Consider the following 12500-nt stretch of genomic DNA (forward strand, 5'->3'; position numbering starts at 1 on the left):
TTTTTTTGGCAGGAAAAAATGCCAGTGCTTCTGGTGTATCTCCATTAAGTTCTTGTTTTGATTTTGTAGCTAACGAGATAAAAGCCGCCTAAAACGTGTATGCGTTCAGAGACGCTCGATTCATTGTTTATGTATGGGTTCGAATCGGTCCCGTTGAATTTCCTGTCAATCCCCTCGCAATGAGCATTCAGGAAAATGTAGATCGTATTATTTCTTTCCTGCATTGGATTTCAATTTCCGTAAAATGTTCTCTGAATATTGAACTGTTACTGTCGCCCAATTTCCGGAGTTCATTTTCTTTGTAGTCTCAACTCAGCTTGAATTGTTAGGGGGAAGTCTATTTCCCTGACTTGTCTTGACCTGTTATACAGTTTACAGAAATCATCTTTTGTGTTGTTGTTTTATATCTTCTAAATTTAAAATCTATCCAAATAATAAAAATATAGAAATTAGGATTATAATAAATTTACCATGGTTACAGTATTCTCTATTTGCTGGTTTCACACAATTATCACATCAAAAACTCTGATATTTTTTATTCTATGGCTCTGGAGCACTTGAATCCTTAGGAACCTTGAGTTGAAATCGGATCCCTAAACCTCATGCGCATTTACGTTTGGAGCAACTTGATGATGTTCAAAGAATTTTTGTTTATGAAAAAATCCCACCCAGTTGGAGTTTTTTTTTTTTGCAGCAGTTTTGTCATATTTGTAATTGCCACGCCCAAGAGGCTCCGAGTTTTGAACTCCTCCCCTCAGCTTCTTTTTGTTAGCGTCCAGGGTTGACCCAGATTTTTAATACGAGGTTATTGCTGCCTTATTGAAATAGCTTCCTTAGATGATATGATTGGTCTTATCAATTTTCTGAGAAACATTTTGTTGCGTAGCTGATAAAAAATATTGTTTAAATTTTGTGGTTGCAAAAGAATTATGGTGATTGTTAACATGTTTTGCTGTCCAAAAAACCGTTCTATTTACCTGTATTTGTCTTTTTGTTTGCCAGTAACAGTATAGGTATGTTATTGAATTAGCGTGAGGTCCACACTGGGAAAATATTGGACTCATTCCTCTTTTTGCAACAGGCTCAGTCCACAAACTTGCAAAAAAGGAATGAGACCAATATTTTATCAGTATGGACCAAACAAGCTAGTTCAACAAGGTTTTTATTATATTGGCTCTCTTGCACAGGGTTTTCTATTCCTCGAGTCTTGCCTCTTTGTCTGCTTCTGTTAATGGTTGTGGAAAGTAAAATTTGTAGTTGAACTCTGACATGACTAAATAAAAAACATTGCTCACATTTTTCTTTTTAATTCAGAGAAAACAAAAACAGAAAATGGGAACAGTTTGGCAACCTATATACACTGCTTTGTGACCGGTGCATCTTAGCAGTCTGTATTGCAAAATTTGGACTGCTCAGAGAACCAATCAGAAATGTCCTTTAAATATTTGTCTTGGACTAGGTTGTCATATCATAAACAAGGTTATGTTCATGGCATTTTTAGAGAGTCTTTTTTTCTTACACTTTTGCCAAATACAGTGTAGAGCTCTCTGCTCTTGAAAACAGCAAAATTGCTTGTGATTTAGATTTTTTTGTGAGACCTTTGGAATGAAAATTTTAAATTGGTATCTTGGGCCTGGTGTAAACATTGTTTTAACACTGTTTGGAACTTACTGTAATTCATGGAATCATGTCTGACTGTAGTGTGACTTCTGTAGTGTGTAGTGTCACGGAAAAGCGCTATTAGGCATTGTTGTTTTTGAAAGAAATGTATATGTTTGAAAAGAAAATTATTGTCCAGTTAAGTGCAACGATCACTTCTACATCGGGTTGTTTAGTGAGCTGCGTGCACCTTGGCAATTTTTGAACTCCGTCCTTACGCAGATCCCTTTGATATGGGGACGTGTTGTTGTTGTTAATTTCCAGTTGTGTTCTTGTTGTTTCTACTCTGATGACTGGCGAGGAATTAACTTTGACAAGCTTGTTAAGCTACTCTTGTGCTAATTAAACAACATTGATTCAAACATCCTGTTGAAGGAATGTCACAGACATTCCAACCCCCCCTGATTTGATAGGGAATCTCCCAAGGGAAAAAAATTGCTATCTTAAGTATTTTTTTTGCGGTCTGAGTGTAGAAAATTATGTTTTACACTTTCTTGTCCTAAAATGTCTCACCCAAAATTTGCAAAATTTTCTGGGGGGCCACCCTCAGACCCCCCTAATGGCTCATGCCTTTAGCACTAATAGTATTTCCTATTTTCCTACAAAAGGGGTTGGAATGTCTGGCGTAAAACCAAATGCACATTTTAGTATTAATTTATTAGAGACAATTCAGCAGACAGCACTTCATTTTAATTTGGTGCTATCTTTGACTCAGCTGTGGATTCAAAATGACCAACAATGAAGACTGGACAACAGATTCATAAGTAGAATCTGACTTTGATAATGACTTCCATCTGATAGTGTTAGATGTTTTTTTTGAGACATTGTACACGTGAAGTTGTGAATGACCTAAGTATTTATTTTAACCCAATCACTCCTCAAATGCTCTTGGATGCCCCTCCCCCCACCAAATTGACGTGTAAAATCATCTGGCGTAACACAGAGTAAAATATATTAGGTGTCACTCTCAGGGGTCAAAGAATTAAGTAGAGGTCAGTTTGTCCTCTATAATCATCAAAATTACAATTTCCTTGATTGTGTTTGGTTAAAAAAACTCCTACTTTCCAGTGTTTCACTCTTGCCAAGTAGTTATTGGACAGTTCAATAAGCCAATCACATTCAAAGTTGTAGTTTAGATCAGCCAATCACAACTTGGTTTCAATCACCATAGAAACAGTGTAAAGACTCCCAAATTTCTTTCAGAGCGATATTAAACAGTTTATGCCTCCTTTGTCAGTCTTTGATTGCAGATTTTCCCTTTCATAACTTGGCTCTGCTTCTTTTCTCAGAAATTGTAATTTTTACGATTAATTTGTAAGAGGACTGTGTGTCGTCCACTTCGGTTTGTAATCCTATTGGTAATAAAGAAATTGGACTCTTGCTGTGTGGTCGTCTGACTTTATCACTCGTATGATTACAGACCGAATTGGACTCCACTCAGTCTTCCACTACTTAAGAGGAATTTTGGGAAGATGAATACAGGTTTATGCATCAATACATGTATATAATTAAATTTTAGCACCATCATTTAAAAAGTAGTCAATTTGTTGTGGTTTTGCTCTTTCTAAATGATATGACAATTTCTGCTCTCCTTTTCAGTTCTGCAAATTGTCTTTCTCAACCTCATGTTATACAGGTGTGTGAAGTGTTTCTTTGTACAGTGTAGTATTGATGCCTTCTAAGGGGGTAGCTGTGTATGCATGCTTCTTCACATTTTTTGTTTGTCCAGTGTCGCATCAATTAGCACAAACAAGTTTCCTTTCAATTTTTTAGTGCTCATGAAACTTTGCCTAAAGGTCTCTGAAACCTTTTCTAGATGTAAGTGTGCTTATCTAATGAACAACAGCTCTACTATTTTGTGTGGGTTTGTTGGTAATCCCTTAAACATTCTTCTACATTGTATTTGTCCACACAGAATTAGCATTAAATGTTCCTCTCCTTAATGTTTTATTGTGATACCATTTAACTTGTTTGCCATATGGCATTTTTTCCTGTGGTTAATTTTGTAGTCCTCTGCACCATTTCTTTTAATCGTGTCATTTTTGTTTAATTAAATAGTAGCCCAGTACAAATAGACCAAGGGCAATTTATTTTCATTGCATAGTTGTCCCATAATCAGGCACTACATGTATTTGGTGTTGTATGGGGAAGAACAAACATGATTAACCTCACAGTCAAAAGCTTACTAGGAGCCGTTGAATCAGTGATAAATTTCTTTGCTTGAAAGGGGTTTAGTGCATCGTCACATTAAACAAATTTTGTTTTTGTTTGCAAATGATGGCTTGTCCAAATGCATGATCTGATTGGCTGAATGCACTCAGGCTAGGCACATGCGGGGTGCAAAATTGCGACCAATACCGTCACATTTGTGACTATATTTTTCCCTTTGCGACTAAAATATCTGGAGAAATCACAAATTTGTGACTTGTTGTCACCTTTGCTCTTTTGGAACAAAAGGGTTAGCAGTTGCCACTTTTCTGCTACTTTTGCTAAAATAAATAAATAAACGAATGACAAAATTTTTTTGTTTCTCGCTGTGAATTTTCTCTGAAGATAGCATAAGAGTAATTTAGCTGCAATGTTACGTGCACAGCTCCATCCCTTCGATCATTCGCCATTTCCAGCGGTTTCTTTACACACAAGTATTGTGGGCTCATATTTTTTTGCTAAACCGCTGACAACGCAATGGAGCGCGGCGATTTTGCGACTAAAATTTGCAAAATTGCGACTAAATTTTCGTATCTTGTCGCAAAATTGCAACTGGATTTTTTCTTTAATTTTGAGCCCTGACATGGGAAACAACATGTCAGCTATTTAGGTATTTTCGTGTTACACAAAATTCAGTCATGGTGCACAATAACGTTTGGGTAAATGTGGGCCTTTAAAAGGTGTTTAGTGCATCATCACTTGCTTGGCAGGCAGGGATGTTACAAGGGTAAGAGGTCCAATGTGGCCCAGGCTCGATTCTCATGCTCAATACCATGAGGGGATGAGTTTGTGTTGGTTCTCTACTCTGCTCCTAAGGTTTTTCTCTGGTTTTCCTCCCTCAGCAAAAACCAGCATACAGCTGATTCCAACTGGCTGTAAGCTGCACTCGAAATCATACATGAACCATACAGCGGCAGCCAGAGGTGCCATAGTATGCTTTCAATTCGACCTTGTTGAGCTGCACTGTTGCTGTATTTGCGACGACAACAAGCGATACAGTTGGTATTAGTTATTACGACATATATTAATTATGGCAGTTACTGTACTGTCTTGATCTCCATAGTAAGACAAAAGTTGACTATCTTTCTAACAAAATACCATCCGTTTTTGCCAATAGCTTGATCCTGATGGGCACATTGAACGAACGACAGTAATCCGAGTTGTTACGACAGATGACGATGAATATAAGGTAAGTTAAAATTTGCTTTGAAAATGAGCTTTTATGTTAGAGTTTCTCTAACTAGTATTTGTTGTAAGGTTACTGAGGCATCTCCAGGCAGATACGGAGGACGCTGTAATGGCACAGACAACCCACCAACAGTTATTGTATCTCCAGGAGATCATCTAAAAGAGTACACGATAGAAGATGACGACTATGAGCACACTGTCAGGTCACAGTCTCCTCCAGCTATCCTCTTTGATGAGTACGTATGAAAGGCCTTTTAAAACAAAAAAAGAATAGTGTTTGTATGTTTGAAAGATCTTATTTGGCTGCAGATAAGTTTTTTAATGCTGTGCAAACAAGGAGGCATCATTAGTGGTACCATTTGAATATTTAAGCACAAAGCCAAGAAAATCTCAGAAAATTATGGTGCGATAGTATTCAAAGTTGGCACAAGTCATGACCTTTGAGAAAGATGTAAGATGGTGATTTTTGTTTTGTAGCCATAGCAGGCATCTATATTCATTTTTTATCAAAGTCGTCTGCCAGGCAAGTATGTCTTATGATATACTTGCCCAAACAAATTTTGAGTTGCCCGGAAAAAATGCGTAAACTGTACAGAAAATGGTTGATAAAATCACTTGTAACTTGAGCATTTGAGTTTTATTTTACAATCTCGTCAGAAATTACAAATTTTGACTCTGGAGTCTAGTACAGTGGTCTATATCTGGCATGACAAAACGCACTTGAATGTGGCTTACAAAATTACTATATGAAGACCCAAAGTTTTGACGCTCCTGTGTAAGTGTCTTTCTTTTTATTGCTTCCAAGATTTCGTGTTTTTCCTGTTCATAAGCAGCAGGTTCTGTTTCTTTTGTTTTCCTTTTTGCCAAAGGTGGTGAAACACCTTGTAACTAAAGCCACTTTATCAGCTGAGACCACCAGTCTTCCTTTGCTCTTTGCTAAACAACTTGCTAACAACCATGCCAGTGGCAAGATACATGAAAATTGAGCCTGCAATCTTTTCATGGAAAATACTGCATGGTCAAAGATGGCGCTTGACACCTTGAGATTTAAGTGCTGAGGAAAGCTGCATGTTTATTCCTTATTTTCTGGAAGTTTTCATTGAACAGAAAGCAATCAGAATGAAAGTACAATCTATATTATATAACATTTGGTGGCATTCATGAAATGGCATCAATTAAAACTTCACTCGTCCAACAGACGACCTTTGGAGTTTTTATACTCATCCGGATGGGTTTTAAGACTTCTGGGACGATCGAACGATTGCGAATGTGGAGCCCTGCCATAAATAGTTGCTATGGCTCCTGAAATTTTTTTACTAATTGAAAGACTTCTGCATGGCAAAATAGTTCTTTGGTAACTTTAAACCCCACAGAAAACCTGGTCATGTATTTAGATGATTTTTAGTTACTCTGTATGGCAAACTTTTTCTGTGTTTTCCAAGTGAAAAAACTTCCTCTTTGTGTGGCACTAAGGTCTCATTGATCAACCCAAGTTTTGTGCACTTTCAAGAAACTTTATGCAAGAAAATCAATTCATCAATAACTATTTTGCCCAAAGCATGGAAACTATAATAATGTTCAGTGCTTTGTTTAGTTTCCATTTTAAGCCCAATTTTGCACATTCAAATGAAAATTGTTGGTCCTAAAGAAAATCCTGTATATCATAATTTATACCATGCCATTAATTAGAAAATACAGCCATTCAGAATGCAGGAAAGCCATTGTATATTCGTCAGTAAACCACCAAACCTTCCCATCGATCAGTGCAATTCAACGGTATCACACCCAACCTGTCCATCCTGCCTTGCTGACTACTTTATTTTCTATGGCGTGGTATAAAAAAGTTATGCAACCCTTTCTCGTGGTATACTGTGGAATATCCCACTAGTCACTTGCATTTTCTTGGCAAAGGCTTGTGTTTATACCAAGAAAATACAAGTGATTCTTGGGATATTCCTTGGTATACCACTCAAAAGCATTGCATACTGTGGATGTTCGGCTATAAGGCACACGGTTTTTTCAAGAAAAATCTGTCTTTGGGTGGCAAGTTAATGCTAAAATTGGGGTGTGTCTTATAGCCAAGTATTTTCGTGCAACAAAATCCTAAGATCACAATTTGAGAAGAACTTGCAGTTTAAGCAACACAAGAAAAGGACCCTAGTCTGTGGTGTAGCAAAGATTGCATCTAACCCACTCCTTTATTCCTATTAAAAAATAATAGTGCTTTTAGAGACCTTTAGAATACTAAACGACTTCATCAAGAGAAAAGCAAACAAACGGAAATTTGCATACATGCGTAACAGCACTTGCTCAGTAACGTGATACCTATGACAACAATATGTTTCGAATTCCGAAAATCGTGTTTGTCGCTCGCATGAAAAGTTTCTTCTCTAAACAAACAGTGTACTTACCTTGAAATTAAAGGAACTTGATCATTTCTCTGTAGTGAGAAATGGGAATGTTCAATTTTGTTGTGAATATGCTGTGTGTATATTTTTCTATATTCTGTGCATCCAAAAGAAAAACAAGCTAGTGCGTCCCAGGACACAATGACGCACTCTGGATACATCTCTATGTGTACATGGGATTGTATAGAGATGTGTTTAGTATAACATCCTCTGCTATTCACCTCCGAGCAACTGACACAGGATTTGTGCACTAATTTATTGCAATCGTAGCAGGAACAAATGAGTTAAAATCATCTTTTTGTACCATATTATCTCACTGGTTTAGTTTCTACTCAAAGAATTTTTCATCTCAGTGTCAGTGGCTAGTGGTGGATATTTATCAGACCACGAAGACTTGTTCCAAGAATAACAGGGTTTTACATTCTTTGTCTTAAAGGGAACCAACTGTCAGCTCTGGAAGAGAAAGTCGGAAGACTGAGTAAGTTACCAAACATCACTAGTACTTGTGTTACACAGTGTGCTACAATTTGCTGCAACTCTTTTAAATTTGGCGGGCCAATAAAGCTTAAGGACCTTAACATTTTAGTAACCTGTGTTAAGGTTATTTATGTCAAGTCGCGTGACCAGCTGTGATTGTTTTTCTTTTTGTGATAGAAAACTGAAAATGGGCTTCCCAGCTGACATAATAATCATCAAATCTACTACTTTGGGTATTGCTTGATAGGCCCCTACGTTAGAATCTGTACGGAATGATTGACTGCAATACCCTGTTGAAAAGTTGTTGTAGGAAAGAGGTCAATGACATTTGACTATCAATATCCCTTAACCCTTTCGTGTCCAAACTGGCCTAAACTGGCCAGACTTTACTCTAACGCCAGACGATTTTACTTGTCAATGGGGAACCCCCGGGAGTCAATGGGTGAATCACTCGCTGAAAAACTGTCGCCATTAGTATTGCCTTTACCCATTGACACCTGAACTTCCCTGGACCTCTTCCCCATTGATGAGTAAAATCGTCTAGCGTTAGACGGAGTAAAATCTGTTGAGTCCCACCCCTAGGAATCAATGGGTCAAGTGGGGACATGTTAACTAATAACATTTCCATCCATTCAGAATGAATTCGCCCATTTGAAAGGCCAGGTTTCTAGAGATTGTGAAGTCATGAGACACAAGTCAGCAATTCGATAGATATGTTAAGGCTACTGAATGGCTTTTGTAAGAATGCATTTTGCTCTTTTCTAGTGCTTCAGCAGCAATACACTTGATTAAAAAGAGTTTCCAACTTTGGGGGGGAGGGGGGGGGAGGGGATCTTCCTAAACATCTGAGTCATGCCTTAACATCTTAAAAAGTATTAGGGTTCTGCCAGGTGGAACTGGGTATAACTCTGGCTTCTTGAGAGCTGTATGAACCAAGAAGCCAATTTAGGTTCTTAGCTTTCTTTCCAGGATCTGAATGTACATGTAAATAACAATGAATTTTTGCCTTGGCTTTGTCTGGATACAGACCTTGACCAGTGCATTTGTTGGGAAATCATTCATTTATGCTTAATGGAAAGCAATCTAGCTGTAGTCTTTCTAAAGGCCGAAAATTTCTTTGAAACAGTTAACCTTCTTCCTCACAATGTCACAGCTTAACGTGTTCCAGCACTTTCATTTACTGGCAAGAATATAATCCAGACAGCAAAAGTGTGTATGAATCAGTGTATAAAAACAGTTGACAGAATCTGCGTATTGATATGGGAATTCATTTTATGGATAGAGCTAGTTAAGAACTATTTTTGATTCAAACCACCCAACCATGAATGCTTTCTTTCTTGTCATCAATTGTTTTCATCAGAAGCTATGTAATCATTTTTCTTTTTCAGTAAAACGGATCCCATGAAAAGAAGAAGAATCCATAAATGCGACTACGAAGGCTGCTCTAAAGTGTATACGAAAAGTTCTCACCTCAAAGCACATCGGCGCACTCACACAGGAGAGAAACCATACAAATGCTCCTGGGAAGGCTGCTCGTGGCGCTTCGCACGCTCTGATGAGCTAACAAGACATTACAGAAAACACACTGGTGCAAAGCCGTTCAAATGTACGCACTGTGACAGATGCTTCTCAAGGTCTGATCACCTGTCCCTTCACATGAAGCGACATTAAGTTAGCTTCCATTCGGTTTCCTGCAAATTGATTAATAAAAGGTGGCCTGAGCTGTGCATCAGGCCAGCTTGGGTTTCAAAAGAACCCTTTGACAGAAACCTTTAGTAGAGTCGCTAAAATAGTATTCCTTTTTCAAATCTGTCAGGTCTGGCTCAATGTGTATCACATCTTGTGAAATTTCTGGCGCATGTTCCCTAACTGTTGGACACAACTTGTTTATTCACTCTATAGTTTCCTTTTGACTTTGCTGCAGTTATAACATCCCCTTCCATTTTGATAGGATAAGTTTGTTTTGCCTGGACAAGCAATCAGAATTTTCATGTCTAAGGTGTCAAATCACATATAGTGTGGTTAAAATCAGACGAAGCAAAGATTTGCATTTTTCATTTGCAAATAAGGAGTTACGGTCAATGTGGGATTGTATTCAAGAGAAAGACGAACAAGGTACTGTTATTATCACTTACAAAGCCATTGTTGATGAAGGTAAAAGAAAAAAAGGCAATTGTTTGAGGTGCTGTCTCAAAGTTGCAGGTGTGAGAATTATTGTTCTCATGATTGAGAATATGTCAATAGGTTGGTTCAAATTTTAAGAATGTACATGTACTTTATTCTAGTTTGTGATTTTTACACTGCTGTACACATAGTATTAACGTTCATAATAATAATATTATCCTCTTACTCTATAAATTATAATAGCTGGAAGAATTGTGTGAACATCAAGGCTGTCTTAAAGTACTGCTAAATGATGATGATGATGATGATGATGATGATGATGATGATGATGATGATGATGATGATAATAATAATACTAATAAGAATAATAATAATATTATTGTTATGATTATTATGATTATTATTATTATTATTATTATTATTATTATTATTATTATTATCATTATTGTTTTAATATGAAATTGACATGGTTCGTAATGTGTCAGCTTTTGGTTCAGCGTCATCACCTTGACCCATTTTCCTTGTCTTTGCACAAAACGTTTATGTATTAGGCTGTATCAGAAGATTAGGGTCTTACGTGCAGGAAAAATTGTCTTTGCTTGTTTTCAGTGCATTGGGAAAAAATATTTGGAGGATTGAATGACCCTTTCTTACAAGTTAATTATTATTGTGAGAAGGATTAAATGACCCTTTCTTACAAGTTAATTATTATTGTGAGAGTTCAGGCGTTTTGTAAAATACTTTAGTAAACAGATTTGTTATCTCTAACCCAAACTCTTGTCATGTTGGGGTAACGTTTGTTCTCCTGAAACAGGTAAAGTAAGCTGTGGGAATACGTTTAGACTTTACTCTCCCACTTCCCGGGACATGAAGGATGCTTATTAATTATAAATTGAAAATAAGGGCATGGGAACACTTTGCATTGCTTCTTAAAAGTGTGTGGCAAATTGCTCTCATTATTTTCCGGATTCACCTCAAACACAAACTACACATTGGTCAATAATATATCTGCAGTCAGTCCTGGATGTGAGCATAGCTGTTTTACTAAAGATCTGAAGATGTAGTGTTAGATTCAGCATTTGTGCATGTGAGTCATCCATGTGATTGTTGTCTTGAGCCTATTGTTTATTTTTTTTTCTGTATTTGCATTGCAGTACTTACTAAACCTATTATATGGGCGGCTCTTTTCTTTGCATGCATTGCATTCGGTTACTGTTCTTTTTTTACATGTAAATATTAATTTTAATTGCATATGATGTAGTTGCAAGCTTTTGTTATGCCTCAGGTATACCCCAGAAAATTAAGCTTGCATTTCAGGGATTAGATGACAATTAAATTGTCAGTGTTTCAGAGGCAAGACTTTCCTCTTTGTTCTTTATGGAGAAAAACCCAGGGAATCGTAATGACTAGATGCCTTTTGTTAGTTTTGGTCCTTTTTCTGAAATGTTTGTTGGGTGAGGTCTCCAGCTTTCCTGAGTTTTATTCTCACACTATTTGCTGATCTGGAACACTGCTTCATAGAAACGAGGGGAGCTTTCCATTCAACCAAAAGTTTCGAAAAAACCAGGTGAGGAATCAAATGGAGCAAGTGGTCCCGAAGTTCCCAAATTCTGGAACAACAGGAAAATCCTGTCCAATTGGTTCACTCTAACTTGTATTTGGGACAATACTCATTGATGTGATTGGTGTTGAGTGGCCGATGGAAAAATGGTGTTTCATTTGCCTCATGAAATTAGTGAAATTTTGATTCAAGACTTCTGGTCGAATGGAAAGCGCCGAAGATTTCAGCAGTTGAACCTTATGTAATGTAGCATTCATGTGGGCTCTGTCCGAAGAATGTGTGGGCAACGAGCTATGAAATTTCAGGGAAACCACCAAACCACTCCAATGATTCAAGGGCATTTTCTGTCATTTTCTCGCTAGCTTTCATGGAATAGTGAAAAAAGACCTAAGAACTCATCATTTTTTCTGTGGTGACTGTTTCTTTGATTTCTTTTGTTAAAATTCACGGAAAAAAAACAATTGCATCAAAGAATTTAGCCTCTGATCACAAAGAATTTCAAAGCATTTACAGTTGATAGAATGTTTACCAATTTGGAGTGCTGTTGCTTCAAATCAAGCCAAATTGTGCAAGTGGCAAGATACAATTGTATTGAGTTTTTCAAGAGAGAGAGACCTCTAAAACCTCAGAATTATTCTCAGGTTTTAGGGGTCAATTAGTGACCTCTCTTTAATTAGTCCAACCATGCCCAAATTTGAAGCATTTGTAATCAGTTTTCTGATTGGTTAGTAAGAAGGTTAGTTTGCCCATCAGCACATTTCCTCCTTGAGTTTGTGCTTGAAAAGCAAAATATACACAAACCCGTAGGCCCAAAAATACTATAATTATTGTATGTTGGGTTGGAAGTTTTGTCTAGGAGCTGGTTGCTCAGACAG

The 12500-nt window shown here is 37.2% G+C and overlaps 1 protein-coding gene across 1 annotated transcript in view; it reads left to right on the forward strand.

Moving 5' to 3' along the window:
* Window positions 1-12500, forward strand: part of LOC137999787 (Krueppel-like factor 8) — a 13603-nt gene that overhangs the window by 926 nt on the left and 177 nt on the right. The window contains exons 3-7 of the mRNA XM_068845700.1: window positions 3259-3295; window positions 4985-5056; window positions 5125-5291; window positions 7900-7941; window positions 9329-12500. The exon at window positions 9329-12500 is cut by the window's right edge and continues 177 nt beyond it. Coding sequence (XP_068701801.1) covers window positions 3259-3295; window positions 4985-5056; window positions 5125-5291; window positions 7900-7941; window positions 9329-9611 — 601 coding nt within the window. The 3' untranslated portion in view covers window positions 9612-12500. The remainder of the gene's footprint in view (window positions 1-3258; window positions 3296-4984; window positions 5057-5124; window positions 5292-7899; window positions 7942-9328) is intronic.

The sequence above is a fragment of the Montipora foliosa genome, chromosome 4 (genome assembly GCF_036669935.1).
Source record: "Montipora foliosa isolate CH-2021 chromosome 4, ASM3666993v2, whole genome shotgun sequence".
NCBI classification, from domain to species: domain Eukaryota; kingdom Metazoa; phylum Cnidaria; class Anthozoa; order Scleractinia; family Acroporidae; genus Montipora; species Montipora foliosa.